At 44.6% G+C, this 25,143-nt stretch overlaps 1 protein-coding gene across 1 annotated transcript in view; it reads right to left on the reverse strand.

Moving 5' to 3' along the window:
- LOC114693826 (mitochondrial intermediate peptidase) overlaps positions 1 to 25,143 on the reverse strand; it is a 134,715-nt gene that overhangs the window by 80,985 nt on the left and 28,587 nt on the right. The window contains exons 8-14 of the mRNA XM_028870362.2: positions 24,795 to 24,843; positions 22,796 to 22,856; positions 16,816 to 16,868; positions 5,270 to 5,423; positions 3,715 to 3,792; positions 1,388 to 1,592; positions 17 to 126 (exon numbers count right to left, since the gene is read on the reverse strand). Of these exons, the coding sequence (XP_028726195.1) occupies positions 17 to 126; positions 1,388 to 1,592; positions 3,715 to 3,792; positions 5,270 to 5,423; positions 16,816 to 16,868; positions 22,796 to 22,856; positions 24,795 to 24,843 (710 nt within the window). The remainder of the gene's footprint in view (positions 1 to 16; positions 127 to 1,387; positions 1,593 to 3,714; positions 3,793 to 5,269; positions 5,424 to 16,815; positions 16,869 to 22,795; positions 22,857 to 24,794; positions 24,844 to 25,143) is intronic.

A 25,143-nucleotide genomic window follows, 5' to 3' on the forward strand; every position in this document is an offset into this window, starting at 1 on the left:
TATTAGTGGTTCCTACCTGCCCAGTCTGATAATGCCTGGCAAACTGGTTGACTACTCGGTAATCATTTGAAAAGTACTCCATCAGAATAGATGGAACTTCAGCAAAGTCAGTTGGGCACCTGGTCCCTAAAATGGGGAGAGGAAAAATAGGAGTTAAATCAACATGTTTGTCTTTCATATTATGTACAGTTTTCAAACTTCTATTTGTACTACTGATGAACTCTGATAAGCTTTAATTCACTGAATCAATATTTTACTTCTATAAAATATTGTACATATTTGCAGGAAGGTTTATTCTAATCTTATATATTTTTCTTATATTAAGGTAAAACACAATATTTGCACAGCTGCTGAAACACCTCACACAGCGACAGCTCACACCCTCTGCACACAGCTTGTCTTCTGATGCACTGGCTTGACATGAAATACAAATTAAAACCCTCTTACAACAATTAAGGCATTTGTATAATTCAATGAATTCCATTACCAAATGCTTTTAGCCTTCGTTTGTTTTCAAAGGACTTTATTTAAGCTACATACTGCTTTGTTACAAAGTCAATCCTTGGTAAGGAAAAAAATCAATATTTTAAATTCTAAGTTCCTTAAGGCAACAAATCCTCTAAGAACCTCTTACTGACACTGTATTGTGCCAGTCAACCCACCCACACTCTTTTCAAACATCTTTTCCTTGCCCAAGTTCTGTGTGTTCAGAGTTAGCTAATCAGCAATGGATGCAACACCTTACTAGGTGGTCAAATGCTGACCACTGCTGGCAGTAAGCTGGAGACTTCAGATGAAGGAGAGCCAGGTGTGGTGGGGCACACCTCCAATCCCAGTACCTGGGAGGTGGAGATAGAAAGATGAGGAGCTCAAGTCCAGTCTGAGTTATACAGTGAGTTCAAAGCCAGCTTGGGTTACTAGAGAGCTTGTCTCAAAAAAACAAAAACAAAACAAAAATCAACTTAGAGACAAGAAAGCTAAGAATTAAATCTTGAATGTAATTAGGCATCATTAAAATTCATAAAGTAGAACTATAATATTGTGAAGAAGTAGTACAGGTAAAAATACTTCACCATACTTTTAAGAAATAATTTATTTTGTTTTGTAATAAAATACATGGAGTTTTATTTTAAATGAAAAAAAAATTCACTTGTAATGGTGCCAGGGACCAAGGAGACACACCCCTATTCTTGCAAACATACACAAATATAAGTTCCCTGTGACATCATAAAATATAAATGTGTACAACTTCAAGATTGACAGCTGAGACGTCCTCCTATCTAGAAAGAAGAGCAGGAAAGGACCTAGGAACTCTGAGATGAAAGACTTAGGAAGCAATGGCAGACACTAGAAATCACCACAGATCCCCAAAACAAGCCTCCCTCACCAGTGACATGTTGGTAGCGAGTTCGTCCGAGCATGGAATGCATGGCATGTCCCATTTCATGGAAGAGGTTTTCCATCATCCCAGGGGTTAGTAGGGTGGGGGCGTTCCTGGAGGACTGGGGAAGGTTCAGCATGAGAACAACGACCGGGAGCTGGTAGCTTCCATCCTCCTTCAGCCTGCCCCCTCGGATGGTGAAGTGGCAATCCTTTGAGGAGGAAAGACACGGAGACACGGGTGTTAGACACTCTAAAGAACAAGACTAGATATACAATGCTATAGAAATGTGTAAGTTCGCACTTAGAACTTACTCAATTTTTATCCTGTATACTTACTTCATTTTTCCCTAAAACTTTAATTTTTAAACCACTAAAATGTATTAATGAATTCATTCAGCTACTCCAAAACCATGCACTGACCTGACGTGTCCAGTGTGGGAACAAAGGCACTGAAGAACCGAGACCCACACTCCAAGTGTCAACAGTGAGTGGGAAGAGGCACTCATGTCCCTGCTATGTGTCAGGCCACCAACAGAAAGTCTTTCAGTCTGCTCTCCTCGTTCCTGAGTAGCCAAAGCCTGAACTATCTAAGTAGAGTCTGGAGCAAACAGACTGCCACTCCTTCACAATGACATGAGGAAAGACAACTGAAACTAAGCCTTGAAAATGTCACGTGTTGCATTCAAACACACTAGCTGTATGTGCTGCCTCTCGGGTTTGAACCCAGCTGACTGTCAGAGGCCAGGGCTGGGAATTCTCCAGCTGTCACTCACTAAGGAAAGAGGGAAAAGCTGGGACCCCGAGCCAGCTGACTTGCCCTCTGGTCCTCTTTTTGATTCCTGCTAGCCAAATCACCAATGACCTCCATAAGCCTGATCTGCAGAATGTAGACTAAGCCCATCTCCTGGGCTCACTTCTGTTCTGTGGATCACTATTAAATGACAGATGTAGCTAGAGTTTTCCTGTCTTGCCCACAGTCAGGACAAATCTTTGTCACCCGCCAGTCCCACTGCCACTCAGACCCAACCAAGTAAACACAGAGACTTATTTTGCTTACAAACTGTATGGCTTGCTAACTTTCTGCTTGGCCTGGCAGGGCGGCTGGCCGTGACTCCTGCCTTCCTGTTCTTTTATTTCTCCTCTCTGTTAGTCCCACCTATACTTCCTGCCTAGCCACGGGCCAATCAGTGTTTTATTTATTGACCAATCAGAGCAACTTGACATACAGACCATCCCCCAGCACAGCCAAGTGCAAACCATCTCAGACACCTGCACTCAGGCCAGTGGTCCTAATCATCCTCTATGCGGACCTGTTGGATAAAGCCATGAGGAACCTGAGAATGAGCTCCCACAGGACATACAGAACATCCCACAGCAGACAGGCACCATTTTTTTCCTGTTATAACTGGTAACCTGAAGTCTTGGCATTTCCCAGTGAGTTGTATGAAAATGCTTAAGGTGACCTATGTGCAAATCTAGCGTGTAGCAAAAGGAAAGAAGCAAGCTGCCTATTTCCCATGCCACGAACTAACTGGCAGCACAACAGCTTCTATGAGCCCAGCCAGTTGGGGAAGGAAAAGGTTTATTTGGCTTACACTTCCAGATCATAGTCTGTCACTGAGGGAAGTCAGGACAGGAACTGAAGCAGAAAAACCATAGAGTAACAGTGCTTGCTAGCTTACTCTCTCATGCTTTCGTATAGAGCCCAAGACCACCTGGCTAGCAATGGTACCAACCACAGTGGGTTGAGCCCTCCTATTTCAATTAGCAATCAAGACAATCCCTCAGAGACATGTCCACAGATAAACCTGGTAAAGAAGACACTCAATTGAGACTCTTCTGGGCTGTGTCAAGAGGACAGTTAGTGCTAAGTAGGACAACTGTCTGTCATGGGACTGGGGCTCTAGACAGAATGTTTAGGGTAAAGACCTAAGAACGTCTATCTGTGTCCTGGGCAAGTGTATAACCTCACTGCCTTAGTTTCCTTGTTGCATTAAAGCCTAGTTCAAAAAGCTGGGGTGAACATTAAAAGGTGTGAATATATAAAGGGCTTATGTGCTGGTTTCCCAAAATAAGAGCTTGTAAAATGTCACCAATCATTATTATTAGTTTAATATCACATTCCAGATTCTAGTAGTAGATATAGGTCCATGCAGTTCTTCTCATGACCTTTATTATTTTCAAATTCTATCCTATTCTCACATTTACACATTAGTAGATCTTGGTACCTTTAGATATTATGGAACCATAAAAATGACATGTAACATTCACATTCATACTGATAAACTGCTGGTCACTTCCAGACAAGGCAGCTTGTACAGGACGGCTTACCTGATGTGGCTTGTTTGCTCGCTGGAAAAAATCACAGTAAATGTACCCCAGCAACCCTTCAGATTCATGAACAACAGCCTAGAATACAAGTTCAGATTCAGTGGTCAATGACACCTCATCAAAATCCCCAAACAGGACACAAGACCCTGTATAGTTAATACTCATAGCCATAGCCATGAGCATTTTAAGTACATTAACATCCCAAGTTTCTCAAGCTATTCACCTATTTTTGCCCACCTCTGGAACATTTGACTTGAGAATCCTGTATCCAGGAGAAGACATTCTCCTTGGGGTCTTATGTCCTACCTGCCCTTCCTCTACATTAACTGAGCAACCACAGCTCGTCACAGAAGGCTTTTCTCAAAACAACCCAAAAGATCTGGGAAGAAAGGCTGGCTTGACAACTTAAGAGGCAAAATCATTTTCCTTCCCTATCTTACGCAATTGATGCACGCCCTCGAATCCAGAACCGACAAACACAACTCTGTTCCCTACACAGTCATTCAGCTCTTTCTTACCTGTTTTTCTGAACCTGGGGATTCCGTAAGAGTGAGATCCAATTTGCTGTTCTAAATTTTCCAGCAAGTGTATCCACTCACCCACTCACTTGGCAAGCACCTAGAGAGTGTCTCCTGGGTGCCCGAAGTGATTCAAGACACCCAGGATATGGCAATGAACACCATGGACCTGGTGCTACCCCAGACGGCCCAGGCTGCCACCTGCCTCTGTTCTCTACTCTGTTAACTGACTTTTCTTTTTACTACATCCTGACTTTTCCCTAACCTGTACCATCCAGGAAGTTAGTAATATGATGGGATATTTTGTGGGTAACTACAGAGATGGAGTGCTCTCCTAGCTTGAACTGCTTCATACCTATTCCATGCTCAAAGCATGGCCAAGGGGCAGCAAGGCAGCTGACATGACTGGGCACACAGTGAAGTAAGCACAGCCAGCATGCAATCAAGAGATAGATGGCATTGCCCCATGAAACCTAAGGGATACGTTAGTATGGGGCCAAGAAAGCCACAAGAAGACCTTTGGAGGAAAAATTTTAAATATTCACACCCTAAGTAGAGTGAGTCTTAATAGAAGAAAGGCGAAACTCCAGGACTGAAGTTGTCATCAAAGTCAAATAAATCAGACACAGGATAAAATTATGTCTGACGCAAAGACCACTGCAAACACATGAAAGAGACTGACGAGAAGGGGAGTGATGCGTGTGGAAACTACAAAGGGACAGGGCATTGACATTATATAATGAGGAATAACAGACTTTTTTACAAGTACAATTCATTACTATATCAAAGTATGTAAGTGAAAATCAGTGTTTTACCAGGTTTCCTAAGAACACTTGTTTTGGAGAACTAACTCTGCTGTTCCATAATCAGGTCCTTTATGCAAGGTCCTAAATCAGAAGTGGTGCTTGAAATTTTTATGCAAGAGAAATGAGCTGGGGTGGCCTGTCAGAATACAATTAACTCAAAGGAGAAACTGCTGGGGACTTGCTGACGGCCAGGGGGGTTTGGGTGGTGCCACACAGCCAGGGGAGGCTTACCAGCTTCCGGACATCATCACACCACACCTCTCCTTTTGCAGGCTGCTCTGCATATAAGGTGATGCCCAAAAGTTTGTTAAATAAGATGTTCAGGCCTTCCATGCAAGCTCCAAGGGAGAAAAATGGGCAATATAAACTGGGCTCAATATTATACCTAGGAGAAGAAAGAGGAGGTCAACAGTGTTTCTTCAATTTATTTTCAAATAACTGTTCATCTATATTTAGGACAAGAGCAGCAAAAAAGGATTCCCAGAAGGAGGGTACAGTTGGCAGTCCGTAGTCTCAGGTTCTACATCTAGCCATTCAAACAACTGCAGCAGAAAACATGTGGGTAGGTGGGGAGTAGAGGATATGTATGCTGTATGGGCTGGTTTTCTTGTTAACTTGTTTGAGTCCCATCCTGGCATGGCTTGGATTCTGGAACTTTGACTAGGGCAATGAGAAAATGAAGAAAGGACAGACACACATACAGAAAATCTGGGTCAGAAGGTCTTGGCTCTCTGATGGAGCTCAGTGTAGTTATTACAGACAGTTGAACAGGAAGACGAGGTTATTGCATACAGCTGAACAAGGAGGTGGGGTTATTAGATACAGACAAACAAGGAGGCAGGATTATCGTATACACTTGAACACGGAGACAGACTTAGCTGATCTCAGTAGGAACAGTCTCTGTATTAGAGCAGTCTTCAGGCCATAAATATCCCACAGAGCAGAAGCTATGGTGGACATTTCTGCACACACTGCTGACATCCCTTTGAGCCTCACCTGGGGAAGCCTTTGCCACTCTCATGGGGCTGGTCCTTGACATGCATGCCCATGTCAAACAATACACATTCACTCAGAATGTCACTTATTTCCTACATGCATGAACTATTTTGTTATTGCTCTTCTTTTCTCCTTATCCCACAAACAACTGAGGATAATGACCACTGAATCAGGTACTATAAGAGAGACAGTTAAAGTCTCTGGGAGGCTGTGCTGGGGCCCCATGCAAACAAGAGGCCATTCTACTACTGGATGTGCACATCCACAAGGAGCCATGAAGTCACCCCCCTCCCGTGTCACCAAGGGACCATCATATTTCTATCATTTGAGGGCTATCCAACTCTCTTTTCTCAAGAAGGATGAGAATCTTTTGTTTCTAGCATCATTAGTATTATAGTAATCAGGGTAGATGTATTCCCTCTATTAACTGTATTTATTATTAGAGTGTGTGATATATGTATGTTTGTTTTTAAGGTAGGGAGAAAAGGAAGGAGGGAGAAGAGAGAGAGAACACAAGAGAGAGCATGCAAGAGAGTGCCACAGCATGCCAGTAGAGGTCAGAGGACAACTTTTAAGAGTTGGTTCTTTCCTTCCACTGTGGGCTCTAGGGATTGAACTCACGTCAGGCTTGCATAGCCAGCTCCTTTATCTACTGAGCCACCCAACTGGCCCACACTCCTTAATCTCAACCTCTTTTATGTTTAAGCTTTCACTGACCTCATTAAGCATTCAGCCTCAATGATCCAACAACACACACATTCTTTAATAATACTTATATACAAAATGTGAGCAGTGTCAATCATAAGGGCTTCACTTTATAAAATATACCACTTAAAAAGGATAAGTTGTATACACAAATATTTAAAAACTGAATAAAATTTAAAGTATGCTAAGTCATTTTAAAGTTCTCATCTGGTAAAGTATGTATTTATGGAAAAAATACCTGAGATATAATCAGATTTAATGCATATATTCTGTGTCTATATACATCTTATAAACAGCATAACTAGTAAGCATGGTTACTTTCATCCCTGAATAATATCTTCTATGCTCTATGTATTCCAACATAACCAAGCAGATACAAATACATCATTTAAATGTTTATTTCTGAGCCATTATTTTAGGCCAAAATTTATAGCCACAGCCAAAAATAATGGCTCTAGGAAAAAATGTAGGTGCTCATTATGTTTCTATTTTCTCACTCTAACTATATATTTTATACAAAATATAAACATATGTATATATCTAACTATATATAATTTTATATAAAATATAGACAATAAAAATTATTACTACATGAATCTGGATACATGAGTAAATTTAAATTGCATCAAAGAGATTTGGTAATGAAATTCAAATGTACAACATGATTTCTGATCATCTTCCATGGAAGCAGAATCTGGGTGTTCAAAGTGAAACTGGAGCTGAGTTCTCACTCAAGGCTGCTGTCCACACAGTAGGAGCAGGAAGGAAGAGCTACAAGAGTATGTCCTGAATCTGGAGCAGCAAGCTTTGAGCTGGTGCTCAACAGACAGTGGGAACAGATGATGGACAAGCAGTGCACAGAGTGAGAAGAGGATCTGCTTGCAGAGTATAGGGAGAACTAGGGAGGGCTTCCCATTCAGGAGTGGAGGAAGAAGGGACCCCAGGCTGAAGCAGCAGTGTAACTAAAATATGATGGCACAAAACTGGCAGGTAACTTCCACAAAGTATGTGCATGGCATATCCACAATGCAGGGAGAAACAGAAAAAGGTGTGAAGACCTCATGGAGCAAGAAGGTGGGGGTGGAAAGCAGAGGCCTGAGAGAATGCTGGCAAGTAGGCATGCATTCTGCAGGCTGTGCTCTGTGAACTTCTGGTACTCTATGAGTAGAGTAACTTGGGAACTCAGCTTTACTGCAAAGTATCTATAAACTATATGCACATGCTATTATTACACCACACTAAAAAACAAAAGAAGTTGTTTGTAAGTTGAGATGTGGAATGACTCATCCCTAATAGGGTTGAGGGCCACCTGGCCCAAACCAGTAATAAGATACTTTCTGAGAGTCAACCTGGGTCTGCCTAAGGGCCTTAGCAACAGCAGCTGAAACATGATCTGGAGATAACCTGGACCAATGAGAGGCAGCCATGTCACACCAGCAGATGCGTATTCATCAGACCTTCCCCTGGAGTAGGTGGAGGGTATATAAGGCTTGCCTCTTCCTGAATAAACTGAGCTTGTTGTTTCAACATTCTCCCAGAGTCTGTGTCGTTGACTCTGCACCTACTTGGCCCCCTCCCCCAAAGGGAACAACAGCACAGGACTGTGGTGGTAATCTAATTGTACTGAATTATTATTTTGATTGTATGTTAATAAATAAAGTTGTCTGGGGGTCAGAGCTATTAGAGCCATAGCAAGAGTGTGGCGGTGGTGGCACACGCCTTTAATCCCATAGATATCTGTGTGTTCAGGGTCAGAGCTATTAGAGCCATAGCAAGAGTGTGGCGGTGGTGGCACACGCCTTTAATCCCATAAGATCTCTGTGTGTTCAGGGATACAGTCAGCATTGGAGACATATGCCTTTAAGACCTAGGGGGCTGTACATTCAGACAGTGACAAGGCAGTCATGTGTTTGGGTTTACAACCAATGAGAAGGCAGAACAACATACTATAAAAAAATGAACCGACAGGAAGTAGGTCTCTTTTCGCGAAGCTGGGACAGCAGGAGGAAGGGTGAGATTTTAGCTCTGAGCTCTGACCTCTCAGCTTTCTTTTTTACATTGTTTCTGTGTTTCTTATTTAATAAGACGGTTGGTTACATCTACACAGGACACTCCCACATTGAGATAAAGATGAATACATGTAAACAGAAGTTGTAACACTTCACATTCATGTTTCAGGAACTGCCTGTGATAAAGTTAGGATGGGGCTCCTGGCTAAGGCACTGATGTTTCCTAGAATGATGCACGTTGGACAACATGGAGAACAGGTTATATGAGAGGCAGGGAGAGTAGAGAGAGCTCCTTCGATGCTTCAAGTAATGAGGGGCTGAAGTGCTAGGTGACAACAGGGATGAGAAAGACGTGTTAGTTTTTCCTCCTTTGACATGCAGAGGAGGCGGGACTGTATGAGTGAGGCAGTGGGGAAGAAATGAGAACCAGACTGTCTAGGATACATACAACCATGCAAAGAGGAAAAGGCAAATTTGCCCTGGATGCTGGAGAAGACAGCCTGTGGGAGGAGGACAGAGCTGCACAATTTGAAGACACTTTGAAGCAGCCATGAAACCGTAGGCTTTCAGGACCAACAAGGAGGTGTTGCTGCAGCTGCAAGAGAAGGCCCCGCAGAGCACACAGCCAGGTGATCACCATCTGATCAAGGGCAGACCCCAGGACTTGTAGAGGAGGGGGTGGAAGGAGGCAGCACAGATAAAGCTACCACTGCTTAGAGAGGAACACAGTGGGACCAGGAGAATAGATGGTGAACAGGAAGGAAGGGAAGCGAAAGGCTTCTGGTCACACACGTGAGAAGCCTAAATAAAGGTCACCACCATATTTACCAGCAAGAGCTGAACAAATCAAACAGCAGCAGGGTCCAGCAGCATCCAGGATATACAGCAAACCACTTCCCCTAAAACTGGAGAGACGGGTAGAGAACCACAACTCCTTAGTCTTGAACAGTAACCCACATTTGCTTGAGTTTACTTCTAGAAATCCTACAGTTCCCAAAGCTAAGATAGAGGGAAAATGCTTCCTGCCGGTAGTGGGAGAAAAAAAAAAAAAAAAAGAACCATTCTGAAATATTGCCAGAACATTCTGCTCTTACTGTGGCCTGTCCTCAAAGAAACTACTTAACCAAAACCCAAGTGAAGAGCAGGGAGTTGAGGGGTTGCAGTGATGTAGAAATACCCAAACCAAGCACTGTTCAGCCTCCACTCATCCCAGAGGCTGAGTGACATTGTGGAGGTCACCCAAGGACACAAGCCACTCACAAACTTCCAAGCTCAGATGCTGTTTCTCAATGCCCTCACCAGGTGCTCAAAGCAATGGAGTGCCCAATCTTGAGCTGGAACCTGCTAAACTGTTAAGTTTCTCTTTATAGGTTAAGTGGGTTTGCTGTAGTAAAGAGACAGAGGGTCCTGATCCATTTGCAGTATGAGGTGTACTTGGAGCTCATCAGTCATGAGGTAAGCATGCCTTAGCTGGTGGCTGCTGCCACTTGTCTCAGATGTCTCAGAGCAGGAGTCACAGGCAGCCTGCTATGTGACCAAGCCCCCATCAGAAAAGGGGCAGTCTTAAACCCTAAATTACTCATCAGATATAGCATTTTGTCCTAAATGAGTAAAATGGGTAATCTGGTGAAGGAGACGAGTCCTGGCTTACAGAAGGAGAAGCCAGAGATTTCCTGTATGGGGGACAACTTTAAAAGCCATCATCACACCAGCCCTTTCCACCTTTTCTCTATGCTAGTTCCCTTTCTGCAGAATGGAATATTAAAAACTGCCTCATTTTCATTAGTCTTTCCAATTCGTTATTTATTCACAACAGTGAAAGAAGAGACAAAGCAATCCTAGAACCTGTCTCTGATACAGCAGGGATGTAGACATGAACAGACCGGGCGTGAAACAGTTACGCTGAACATCTTAAGGTCTCTAGAAGAAAAAGTAGAGACTGTCACAAGAACAGATGGGTAATGTATACAGAAAGAAGGAACTTCAGAATCAAAAGAATATGGCAGAATCTAAACACATTGTGACTGACTTGAAAGAGCTCACAGACTTAGAACCATGGAGAAAGAATCAGAGCTAGAAGCAATGTCGATAGAAGCATTTCAAAACTGAAATGCCAGGGTCTGGGGCTGTATTCTGGAAGCAGAGGCAGGGGAGTATAAGTTGTGGAAGGCAAGCCTGGACCATACAGTGAGACTCTGACTTAGGGGGAAAACAAAAGAGAAATACAGAGAGAGGCAAAAGAATGAAAAGTAGATAAGACTATCCAAGATTTGCAGAATAACTGCAAAGTGGTGAAGCATTAATAATGAGAACATTAGAAGAAGAAAGTGAAAGAAAAAAAGCTTTGTCACAATGACTGACAAGTTTCCAAATGAAAACAAACACTAGCTGGTGGCATGTGTACTCCACTCCCACCCCCAAGGCTGGCGCAAGAGGACCTAAGTTCCAGGGCAGCATGGACTACACAGTGAGGTGTCCCCAAAACAAGAAAAACCTAAACAAAGTAGCAAACAAAAAAACTACCAGACACCAAAACAGAGAAACAGAAAGAACAGGGAACATCAATGGGTAGACCTTTCCCCTACCAAATTGAATACTGTAGCATATTTAACTGTAGAAAATCAAAGGCACACCTTTCTTTTAAAAACAGAGGAGGAAATTACCTTTCCTACAGAGAAACAAGGATAAGAATTACAATGAACTACTCAGCAACCATGTAGTTAGAAAATGGGGATAGAAATACTAAAAATGTCAACAGAAAAAAAAACCCCACTAACCAAGAATTCTATATTGAATAAAGTTATCCTTCAAAACTGGAGAAACAAAGGATTCTTCAGACAAACAACAAATATGGACATTTTTCTCCTGTAGGTCTGCCACATAATAGCTCACCCTGAGAACATCAAAGCCTAGTTAAGAGATGGGCAGGGCTACACCAGATCAGAGAGAACAAGCCTCCAGCAGACTACTGGTGGAGAGAAGTTTGCCAGGAAAGAAAGGGAGAGGACCACAAGCTCTCCAGGACAGAAAGGGAGAGAGAGGTCCACAAGCTCCCCAGGTCACAAATGGGAGAGGACCACAAGCTCCCCAGGTCACAAACGGGAGACAACCATAAGCTCTACAGGACACAACTGGGAGAGGACCACAAGCTCTATAGGACACAACTGGGAGAGGACCACAAGCTCTACAGGACCTGAGGAAAGGACTTAAGATGAGGGATGCCACAGAAGGTTCACAGGCAAAGAGGCAGAAATTGACCAAAAGGAAGACACTGGTTATGATCAAGTCAGAACCACTGGAAATGGCCCTGTGGTAGTCTGACATTACCACACCCCATCATGGTACCTTGAATCTAGGGGGCATTTCTCTTATTCCTCACCTAATCTCATGACACAGATGGGACAAGAATTACACCCAAGGAAACAAAGGCCCAAAGAAACTGGTGACAACAGAAAGAAGAGCCCTGCCCTAGTCACTGTTCTATTGCTGGGAAGAGACACCATGACCAAGGCAACTTACAGAAGAAAGCATTCCAATGTGGGCTTGCTTCCAGTTTTGAGGGTTAGTCCATGATCACCATGCTGGGGAGCACAGCAGCAGGCAGGCAGGCATCGAGTGTGGGCAGTAGCTGAGAGCTTAGATCTGATCTGCAGAGAGTGAGCCTGGGCCTAGAGTGGGTTTTTGAAGTTCAAAGACCCCCCCCCCCACCCCAATGATACCTCCTCCAACAAGGCCACACCTCCTGATCCTTCCTAAACAATTCCACCAACTATGGACAAACCATTCAAATATAAGAGATCACAGGGGCTATTCTCATTCAAACTACCACAAGCCCTAAGCTTGAAATTAGAACACGGGTTCCTTCTGACTCTGTACTTTGGGCTTCTGGGGTCTTGACGTTCACACCAAGAAAATGGAAAACACTCCCCAGACTCCTTACGGAGTTTGCTTTCACTGTGGCAAGGTTAGCCACTGGGCAAAGAATCTGTTCTTGCCTTTGACTGCTGACAAACAACAACAAAAGTTAGCCAGAGTGGAGCACCTACAGAAAGCTTGCTTTGCAGATACTGCATGGGGTGGGGGTGTTCAATTTGCAACAAATCAACATAGTTCAAAAGTATAAATATAATTTCACCTTTATTAGGAACAATAGAATTTGAGGCTGGTGTGGCTCAGCTGGTACAGTCTACATCCAGCATGCCCAAGCACATGGGTGGAATCCCAGCACCACAACAAAACCAACAGAATTTAGCAGCACATCAAAGCCCCCTCAAGGATACTCTGACTAAAGAAGCACAGAAAAGACATTCAACCGAAAAGCACTTCATTACAATTTGAGTTTTTTTTTTTTTTAAAGATTTATTTATTTATTATGTATACAGTGTTCTGCCTGCAGGCCAGAAGAGGGCACCAGATCTCATTACAGATGGTTGTAAGCCACCATGTAGTTGCTGGGAATTGAACTCAGAACCTCTGGAAGAGCAGCCAGTGCTCTTAACCTTTGAGCCATCTCTCCAGGCCCTAATATGAGTATTTAAAAAAAAAAAAAAAAAAAAAAGAATCAAGGGAAGGGAGAGGGAGCAGAAAGAGAAAGGAGGGAAGAATGAAAGGAGAATACAGAGCACTTGAATATTTCAAAAATCTTAGCATTGAATTTACTGAGAGTGTGGTCCATGAGCCTGGGCTGAAACCTCAGCTAAGCAAAGACTTGCGTGTTGCTGCTTTCACACAATGAAGAGCAAGGGTGATACACAACAGGCCTACGCAGCACAGACTCACGGAGGCTCTCTTCAGAACCACCAAGGTGGCCCAAGAGGATTCGGGTGCTAGAAAAATGCACACTTGAAAAGAACAGCTTACAACACAGCATTGTCCCGGGAATGATAGCTAACTTTACAAGAGTGCAGCAGGGTGATTTGACATCAGGAGTGGCTAAGCATGGTGACAATTACAGCTGATGGTTTTTGAGCTCTGCAGCAGGAAACGCCACACCAAGAGCGGCCATTTTCTCGAGTTAACTACAGAAGATCAGTGGAGAAACTGTCATGCCAGGACTGCTTGCTTCTCAGTTAACACGTAACAATGAAAATGACACGACCAGTCCCTCCCTCTGCTGTGGGGGCACCAGGACCATCTAGCCCCACTGTGACTTCAGAAGCCACCACTGGGCCACCAGGGCCATCTAGCCCCACTGTGACTTCCGAAGGCACCACTGGGCCACCAGGACCATCTAGCCCCACTGTGACTTCTGAAGCCACCACTGGGCCACCAGGACCATCTAGCCCCACTGTGACTTCCGAAGGCACCACTGGGCCACCAGGACCATCTAGCCCCACTGTGACTTCTGAAGCCACCACTGGGCCACCAGGACCATCTAGCCCCACTCTGACTTCCGAAGGCACCACTGGGCCACCAGGACCATCTAGCCAGCCCCACTCTGACTTCCGAAGGCACTACTGGGCCACCAGGACCATCTAGCCCCACTGTGACTTCCGAAGGCACCACTGGGCCACCAGGACCATCTAGCCCCACTCTGACTTCCGAAGGCACCACTGGGCCACCAGGACCATCTAGCCCCACTCTGACTTCAGAAGGCACCACTGGGGCCACCAGCGCCATCTAGCCCCACTCTGACCTCCGAAGGCACCACTGGGCCACCAGGACCATCTAGCCCCACTCTGACTTCAGAAGGCACCACTGGGCCACCAGGGCCATCTAGCCCCACTCTGACTTCCGAAGCCACCACTGGGGCCACCAGGACCATCTAGCCCCACTGTGACTTCAGAAGGCACCACTGGGCCACCAGGACCATCTAGCCCCACTGTGACTTCAGAAGGCACCACTGGGCCACCAGGACCATCTAGCCCCACTGTGACTTCAGAAGGCACCACTGGGCTACTCTATCACTGAGCTAAATCCCCAACCCCATCATTTTTAAAAAATTTTAAACTACAAAGGTCACTACATCTCCACCAACAAAGATAAGATTTCACACACTAAACAGAAGTCCTTCTGTTTTCTGCGTAATTTTATGTAAAACCCACTTATTTTATTATGTGACCACTTTTGAGATTTTTGAGGATTATCACGATGTAGCTAATAGGAAACTACCATTTCTGAGGACATCTTGATGCGAAGCAGCCCCAGCACACGTCCAGGTCATGGAAGCCCACTGCGAGCATGAAAAGAGATAATGCCTGCCAGGGCACGAAGAGAAAAACCCTAAGAGGAAAACCCAAGTGCTAACAGGGCCAATTAAACAACTCGGGAAAACGGCCCTGAGGCGCAGGGCAGGGATGGGCCAAGGCTTCCTGATGAGCATCCTTTTACCATTGTTCTGGTGTTTTAAACCATATAGATGTACTGCCTATTCAAAAATAAACTTTAATTTCAAATAAAACTATTTCAGATATCTTTCCTCCCTCTTCAAACTTGAAAGACTTAATTTCTCCGAAGAACGTAATTGAAAAAGCAAACGGCAGTTGCTCCTTGAGATGAAGCCACAGTCCTTCCTCCCGCTGCCATCTCCCCATCATTCCTGGGCAGTCCTAACACACACTAATTCTCTACTTACTTCTAAACAGATTGTTTTTCTTCTTTAGGCAGCTAAATGAGAAATCTGAAACACAAATACATCTGAAGTCTTAACATAAAGCAAGTCAGCCCGTGGTTAGCTTGAAGAAAAGCTGATTGCAAAGAAAATCACTTTTGCTCTCCACTCCATGTAAACCACACAGCCCAGTGTGTTCAAAGTGGGCGACTTGAACAAGGTTTTAGACCTCTTCATTTTGTCCCGTTCTCCTAACCTCAAATCCAAACCACAGTGTCCTCTTCCTTTCTCATCCATTACCTGTACCTCTGTGCCTACTTTGTTTACTCACACTGTTGAGACTTCAGCCCAAGCTCAACCCTGTAAACCATTAAAACAGATGGCATGAGGACGGACGACACCATACAAATCTTTCTGAAATACTTCCCCATCCTTTCCTGCTTCTTTTACTGAGTTAACAGTCAGACAAACAAGCCAGAGCTCCTCTACTCTCAGGCAGGTACCACTGTCCCCAGCCGAGCTGGGCTGGAAAACTGGGCATGCATGTATAACCCAAACCCCTGAAGGTCACACTGCATTAAACAAATCTGCCAGACTGCAGGTGGTGGTGGCGCTCGCCTTTAATCCCAGCACTCGGGAGTCGGAAGCAGGCGGATCTCTGAGTTCAAGGCCAGCCTGGGCTACAGAGCGAGTTCCAGGACAGCAGGGTTACACAGAGAAACCCTGTCTCAAAGAATAAAAGAACAAACAAACAAAACAAATCTGCCAGATTAAACCAAGAGCCATTTAGGGTTGGCAAACTAGTTCAGCAGGTAAAAACACTCACCATGGGTTCAATCACAAGGAGAGAAAAGACTCCTTCAAGTTGTCCTCTGACCCCCACACATGTGCCATGGCATGTGCATGAACACACTCAAATAAATATAAACAAATACGTGAAGTGGTAAAAACTCTTTGAATGTCATTCAAAACATTAGGACATTCTCTTCCCCAAATTCTCATTGTAGAACTACTTTTATCTAGTGTCGACATGGGCTTGAAGAGCTAACGAGGAATTCATGGCTCCTGAGAACTCAGTGTGTGTGTTCCTCAGAGCTTTAAAGTAGGGGTAGCAGGCCAGCAGGATGGCCCACTGAGTGCAGGTGCCTGCGGCCAGGTCTGAGTCCAATCCCCAGGCCCACACAGTGGGGAACACTGACGCCTGCAATTGTCCTCTGACCATCCCGTGTGCTGTGGCTGCATGCCCTTCCCACATCCACACATGCAAACAAATGAATCAACTACTAAACAAGTGTGTTCTGAATGGAGTTAGAGACAGTTACACTCAGGAGACAGCAGTGCCCAGTGAATTAAGGACATGGCACAAGGATGGACCTGCAACTGAGACGACAGCTCCGCCATCAGAGAAGGCAGGTGTGTGCAGTGGGCACCCGAGCAGCTGTATCACTAATGTGCAAAGTGCTCAGTGCATTAACTCCCGTCCCCCTTCTCACAGGGGTCCTTCTGGGAAAGCTTACCTCTCAGCACGAATCACACCACTGTAGTAGGGGGGGTCCCAAGGCATTAGCTCCTGGAAGGGAAAGGTTCACTGTCAGCAAAGCTATTGACTATCTCATTTGATCAGAAACTTGGCCAGCTTATAAAAGATAAACCAGTTATTTTTAACATATATGAGAAAACAATATTTAAAAACCATGGCATGGCATGATTTGGCTTCTCTGTAACCAAATCATAGAGGGGTACAAATAAGGCATAATCCTAGAATCTGGGACAAAGGTAAATGACATTCTAAAGTATAATCAACAAAAGTCAACATTAATGGGTTAAATCAGCCAGAATCAAAGTTTTCTCAAAGCATAGCCCACATATGAATCCACACACTACAGGCAGTAACGTGAGATAACTGTTGGAATTCTCAGCCACTCCTCCAGATACATGACCGCACATGTGCAGTTCAGTAGCCAAGTAAGGAGCCTTACGTCCTACGTGCACTGAGTGATCGCATGATTTGCGCACAACGTGATCACATGCATGCATAGCTCTGTAAGCCCATATGCGCATGTGCAGGGGAATCCATAAGAAGTTGGACACAGACCCCTCCCCACTTTTCTTCTTCTTCTTCCTCCTCCTCCTCCTTCTTCCTCCTCTTCCTCCTCCTCCTCCCCCACTCTCCCTCTCCATGCACATGTCTTCCACAGGCCTGGTCAAGCTCTCTTCTGTCCCTCCCTTCTCCTAATAAAACTCCGCTCTGATAATGGGTTTTGTCATGCCTCATGACTTTTCCTCACAGAGTAAAAGTGCTGCATTAAAACCAACAATAACCATGCTTTGTGAAACTAAACAAGAACTAAACAATAATTTGAACTGTAGCTGAGGCAGAATCAACTCCAATCTCGGCAAAGAAAATACGTCTTAAGAAGGTAGTAAAGAACAGAGCATGGTGGCTCAGGCTTACAATCCCAGTCCTTGTTGGAGGCCCTGAGCTAAAGAGCCCAATCCTGTCTCCAAACAAACAGAGGGACGGAAGCACTAGCAGTTATGTGGCAGCCAGTGCAGCATGCTGAAAGCAAGCCTGGGCACTTGAATGACACAGTCCTACCCATCAGGGGTCAAATTACCAGACTGAATGTGCACAAGCGTGAGGACTCTGCCTGTGTTCTTGCACACTGGTCCTGCCTCGCTGAGCCTGCTGCATGGCGGCTACTCACTGAGTCAACAGCACCTCCCACCCAGGCACAACACCTGGCTCTGAGTAAGGGTCAGCATGCCAGCTGTCCTGTGACCCTCACCCTTCCAAGTTTCGGCTCAGCACAACCCCCTGAGGAAGTAGGTGCTCCTTCCCACATGGCACGACTGCACTTTGAGCATAGTATGTGTGGCAAGTAAGAGCGCGAACTCATGGTCTCTCTCCCATGAACACCTGAAGGGTAGGGATGGTATCCCTGAACCTCCACCTCCTGGAGCTCAGTTCCCAGCTCCCAGCTCCTCCAGCTGATAACTAGGCACCATCTCATAAGCAGACATCAGCTTTAGAAGAGTTGATGGTGTAGGAAAGCAAAGTGACTTAACGAGAGAGCAGTATATCACACGATGGGGACAGACGAGCTCGGGAATGAAGTGTTTGCTGTGCAAGAATGCGGACCTAAATTCAATGCCCAGAGCAAACATAAAAGCTGAGTGTGGTAGTGCATGCTTGTAATCCCAGCAGGAAAGAGAAGTCAGGAAGATGGTGCCTACGGCTTACTGGCTGGCCAGCAGCCTGAATCAGACAGCAACCCTAGAGAAATGACATGTATGTGGCTTCCACACACATACATGTGCACCCTTCCACACAGCTCACCCAAAACCACGACCCATGAGAAAGGTATTTTTTAAACCAACCAACAAACAACAACGAAACCTACAAAATCTATTAATGCCTATAGCACAAGCATCAACTCTGAGAAGTTTTAAATCAAAGTGTGGGTTCAGGCTCACACTTGGGAGGAAGAAAAGCCAAAAGTAAGCTCTGAGAGATGGCAGCAGTTAATGGAGGTGAGAAAGAAAGAAAGAAAGAAAGAGAGAGAGAGAGAGAGAGAGAGAGAGAGAGAGAGAGAGAGAAAGAGAAAGAGAGAGAAAGAAGAGGCCTTCCTGCAGCACCCGGGTGACTGGAAGCTCCCTACCAGTGCATGTTTAAGTGACTGCCACACAATGGCCCAGGAGTTGAAGAACAAAAGTGGAAGAGAGTAAGGAAAGTCACACCATTCCGGGTCTGGGAGAGAATAGCAGCTCTGAGCAGGCCAAGGCGGGCAGGCGGGCCAGACCCTGAGTGGCTGGGGAAGATGCAAGGCCGGACCCTGAGTGGCTGGGAAGATGCAAGGCCGGACCCTGAGTGTCTGGGAAGATGCAAGGCCGGGCCCTGAGTGGCTGGGGAAGATGCAAGGCCGGACCCTGAGTGGCTGGGAAGATGTAAGGCTGGACCCTGAGTGGCTGGGAAGATGCAAGGCTGGACCCTGAGTGGCTGGGAAGATGCAAGGCCGGACCCTGAGTGGCTGGGAAGATGTAAGGCTGGACCCTGAGTGGCTGGGGAAGATGCAAGGCCGTCAGCAGTGCAATGACAAGAGCAGCAGTTAATGAAGGATTTTAAACAGTGACAAGGACCAGATCTGTGCTGCAGGGACACTCTCTGATGGCAATCTATTCACTTACTGATTCATTCACTCATAGGTCACATATATGCAAAGTACCTGTTCTGCCCACACTAGGCTGAGCACATCACTAAGCATTCTGAATCCAGTATTGTGGTGGTTTGAAAGAAAACAGCCTCCAGAGAGTGGCACTATTAGGATGTGGCCTTGTGGGAGTAGGTGTGGTCTTGCTGGTGGAAGTGTGTCACTGTGGAGGTGGGTTTTGAAGTCTCATATATGTTCAAGCCACAGCCATTTTGACAGACCACCTCTTGTTGCCTGAGTCAAGATGTAAGGACTCTCGGCTCCAGCATCACGTCTGCCTGAATGCCGCCATGTCCCACCATGATGATAATGGACTAAACCTCTGAAAACGTGAGCTACCTCAATTAAATGTTTTCCTTTATAAGAGTTGCCATGGTCGTGGTGTCTCTTCACAGCAATAGAAACCCTAACTTAAACAAGTATGCTTTCGAGGGGAGTAGGAACTTAAAGCTAGGAAACCAATTAAGCAACTCCAATTAGGTGAAAACTGTGATGAGCTAGCCAGGGCTGTGGTCACAGCATGGAAAGGGAGGATAGGGTTCTTGAGGTCAGCTGCAGGGACAATAGGAGTGGGGACCATCTGCAGGGCACAATGAAACTCAAGAACAGGCCTCAACCCAGAGGTTAGATGGGTATGTAGGGCTGAGTCCCCTGGCGACGAGATTGCTTCAGGTCAGGAACCACACTTCAAGAACAAGTGGTTAAGTGCAGCTTCTGGCTAGAGCAACAGGGTGAGTGGCAGCACCACTGACCAGAACAGAGCCTCGTGAGAAGATCAGGCCTTCACCAATATTTGCACAGCTACCTGCACCCATCAGTCATACAAAAATGTGGGGAGGGAAGGTGCAAAGTGTATCAGCTTTGGCTGAATTAGCTTCCTGAAACATACTTTTAACTTTTTGGTCCACCCAACTAAATTCTGATTTATACCTGATATCTTATGAGGATGGGCCCACCACTGCAAAGGATGTGGATGACTCACAATAGCTATCAGGCCAGAGACAGCTACAGCAAGGTCCAGATTGGCATGCTACTCTAATCCTATCCAGTCCAGCGGTGTATCACCTATTTCTTAGTGGGTGGGTCTGGGAAAATGGCATAGTTTCCAAATCTACAAGGCTCCTTTCTTTATATTTCCCTGTGCCTACAGCTCTGACAGGTGCTATCAAATCAGGAATCACCAACAACAGCACCTACAAAGGAATGGTGTAGACAGCCATAGAAAGCCTGTGGTACTTTTGAGCCACACTGAAACAAGGCTCCTAATGTCTGCAATCCCATCGCTTCAGAACATCCCAAGTGCCTGGGCAGCATTCTGGTCACAAAGACACTTGGTCTAGACTATAGGATCATATGATCTTATGACTGAAAACAACACATATAAGTAATGGTAAATTAACTCTCCAACCCTATTTCATAACTTACTTCTTGGCCATCTGTCTCTTCCACAAAATATCACACTGATCCACTATATTGATGACATTCTGCTGATTGGGCCAAGTGAGCAAGAGGCAGCAACCACTCTGGGCTTGTTGGTAATGCATATGCACATCAGAGGATGGGAAATAAACCCAACCAAAATTCATGGACCTTCTACCTCAGTGAAATTCTTAGGAACCCAGGAGTGTGGGGCATGCAGAGATATTCCTTCCAAGGTGAAGGATAAATTACTGCACCTGGCACCTTCCACAAAGTTTAATGGGCCTATTTGGATTCTGGAGACAACACATTGCTCATCTGGGTATGTTACTCTGACCCATGTATCAAGTGACTCAAAAACCTTCTAGCTTTGAGTAGGGCCTGGAGAAGGCTCTTAGACGGGTCCATGCCAATGTGCAGGCTGCCCTACCACTTGGACCATACGATCCAGCAAATACTGGAGGTATAAATTGCAAGGTTAACATTAAGGTTCAAATTGCTACCTGCTAATCAGGCCTCCATTTAGCTTCATCAAAGGCTACCTTGAAATGGAAAGCTGATTTTCTGTAGAATAAAAGTGCTTCATAAATACATTTTCTGTTAATATACATTTGTAAATGTACAAACACACCAACTAATTGATTAAAATGCTGGGTTACATCAGGTGGTGGTGGTGCACATATTTAAGCCCAGCACTCAGGAGGCAGAGGTAGGCCGATCTCTGTGAGTTCAAGGCCAGCCTGGTCTACAAAGCAAGTTGCAGGACAGCCAAGGCTATTACACAGAGAAAACCTGTCTCAAAACACAAACAAACAAACAAAAATGCTGTGTTTCCAGGCGGCCTCAAATTCAGACCTATGTATCACATATTTCAATACCAAATTCACTAAGACCAAACATTAAAAAGACTACAGAGACTACCAGGAAATCCTAAGAAGTCCTAGAATCAACAATATGTAGCCACTCATGTAATAGTGGCATGACTATTATGGGAGTAACAGAATGCTTTCTGATTGGATTTGAGGCCATGCACCAGGAGCGCATATCTGGTATTGTAAACCTAACTAGAAGTCATGGCTGCAGAAGTCACAGGCCCTTTGGCAGACTACTATGGTTACTTTGCTAAGCAGAAACAATATCAAACTGCATTCTACACATTATGTTTATACCGCTCTTGGAAATTTCTGCTTGTAGAGGCTGATAATTATTGCAGAAACTCCTAAGTGCCCAAAGTGCTGAGAATAAGTGACTGTTGAATGTTCAGCCTCAAATAGGACATCTACACTACCCCTTCTCCAAGGCTTTGGACATCGTGGAAGAGGGCTGGTTGGAAAGAATGTAAAAGCTAGAGGATAGGAAGAAGTGCTGTAAAACTGCCTTCTGGACATGACTGGTTGTTACGTCCATGAACTCATACCAACAGTGGCTTCCTACTCAAGACCTGCCCAAGACTGGGCTCGTCCATATTCCTTCATATTGATGAAGGATGACTCAGGGCTAATAAGGCCCCACCTCTCCCTAAAGGGCGACAGGCAATTAATGGTTGCTGGGGGAGGGGAGGAGTCATATTACCCTGATAAGTTGCCCTTGCTGAAGTAAATAAATAACCCACCACCCAAGCTCATATAGGCACCCTAGTCAAAATCAGGGAAACACACATACATAAAGGACATGAAGGGGACTTGATGGGAAAAGGAAGGGGTTTGGTGAGAAGGAAGAAGGAATCTTCCCTATGGGAGAGGGAAATATGATCAAATTACTTATACATGTGTATGAAACTGTAAGAACAAATTAAAAATTAAAACAAAGGTCTAGAATCAAGAAATAATACTTTAGTTAAAATAGTGTTCATATTATTTGAACTTACAGAGTTTTGAGGGTTTAGTTTCATTTTCATTCCTCTCATCATCTCAAAATCTTTTGCAGTTCTGAAAAATAAACCCATCATTACTTAAGGAAAAAAATACAGTAATTCAGTAAGAATAAACTTTATAACCTTTCCAACAGTCATGATAAAATTAGATATGTCTTTTACTACAAAAGCAAACTGTGATTAATCCAACTTTTACTAAAATGTCACATGAAACTACATAGATCATAAAGTCAATACAAATTCTACCTCATGCACAATGTAGATGCATGCCTTGAAAGTACTAGAGCTTGGGAAGCAGAACCGAGTAAAGCTTCACCAGTGGACTGCAGGAAACTAACAAGTTCCTTCCTCTCTATAAAACATCCATACGGATCATATTTACAACTGCTATTCATCACTTTCCCCTACAGAAAAACTCTGGGCAATAACAGGAAGTGTCTTTTAGAATTAACACACACACATGTATACACACATATAAAACTACAAACTTATGAAGGTACATTTGCTGAAAATATACTCTACAGGTATAGATAAACGGAGATAGATACAATCTATAGCTATACATAAACGGAGAACCCTTCAAGCAAAAGTGAGTAAACTAGAAACTTCAAATCAACCTTCCCTCTTGACTGTATCAGAGACAGTGGTTCACTGATATTAAAAGACTGTAGAAGGGACAAACATGAGCCAAGTTAGAAAGGGATTCAAAAGCACAAGTTTAAAATCCCAAACAGATGGGATTGGAGAAATGGCCCCGGGGTTAAGAGCATGGAGGACTCTTCCAGAGGACTTGGGTTCAGTTCCCAGTACCCAATAGCTGCTCACAACTTTCTGTTAACTCCAGTCCCAGGAGATCTGGTGCCCTCTTCTGGCCTTCACAGACACCAGGCATGCAGAGTGCACACACATACATGCAGAGCAGACAAAACACTCAATACATAAAATTAAAAAAAAAATCTTAAAAAAAATCCCCAACAGATATCTGAGCACACACAATGTGGCCCTGTGGTCAAAAATGGCAAAGGAGACTGCACTGCTTTGTGAGGCAGATAAGAGGACACCTTTGTCTCGGTTCCCAAACCATGGCACACCTCTCCCTGGAACCCCGGCTATAACAGGGCAAGGTGGCCTCCCCTTTTTCCAGTGCTGGAAGAGAGCCCACTGAGGGCAAGGACTGCAGGTAAGGGACTGGAAGGAAAGGCAGAGACAGCAGCAAGGTACAAACAGGACGGCCACCGGGTGTGGGGCAGAAGGGGGCACACAGCTTGGCCTTACAAACACCAAAGCGGAGAATCCTTAGAACAAACCAAATCCAGGAGATCCCCTACATCCAAGCTCTCCTGTACTTAGCACCAAAAGAGACATGCTACTTTATGAGTCTGTTATAATTAGTGATACAGTTTAAAATAAATGGTTTCGAGAACACTTCAGAAAGGCGGTTAAGTGGATATAAATGAGGTTGTTAAAGACAGTGGGTCAACCAGGAGAACTAGCTAAATTGTTGAGACTGGTATCTTAGGGAGGCTGCTTTCAACATCTTCTCAAGGAGACAACCTCTTGCCAACAGGTCTGACTAACATTTAAGCTTACATTGTTAGTAAATTATTTCTTAATTTTTAAAACAAATCTAACTGCAGAAACTGCGGAGACCTTAGAAGGTGCACAAGTGTGAGGGGCAGAGTTCGGATCCCCAGGACTCATGCACATGCCAGGCGGGCACTTAAGAAGAGGAGCTAAGGTATCCCCGGAGCAAGCTGGTGGCTAGACTACCTGACCTGGGAAGCCCTGGGCTCAGGTGAGAGAACCTGTCTCAATAGACAAGGTAGAGAGTGACAGAGGAGGGCGCCTGCCATCGACTTCAAGCCTCCACATGCACGTGTGCATGTGTGCCTGCACACATATTTGGACGTGCACACATACAAACATACATGTACTCACATCACACTCACAAGCTGACTGCACAACTAAAATAGTAAATAGAATACCAACCAACCTTTCAGAGAGTTTGTCAGAGAGTTTCTCAAGGAACTGCATGACAGTCTCTAAAGACAAAATTCAAAAGAAAATACCTTCAATTATGTGAAGTAACATGGGCATGCATGTTAAAATTATAGTGTAAGAGTCATTACACATCTAGTCTCCTCTAAAGTGATGATTTTCAAAGGCAGGCAGGGTAGTCTCATGTGCTTGGGATTATTTCTAGACACTGGTTATCTCCTATGAAAAAACAAATTAAACTTACAGAGTGCTAATCCAAAGCCTTAGATTACACCCAATGTTAAGAGCATTAATGGAAAACAAAAGGAAAAAAATCCAAAATTGCCATCCAAATGTATGAAAAA

This window comes from Peromyscus leucopus, chromosome 9 (genome assembly GCF_004664715.2).
Source record: "Peromyscus leucopus breed LL Stock chromosome 9, UCI_PerLeu_2.1, whole genome shotgun sequence".
Classification (NCBI taxonomy): domain Eukaryota; kingdom Metazoa; phylum Chordata; class Mammalia; order Rodentia; family Cricetidae; genus Peromyscus; species Peromyscus leucopus.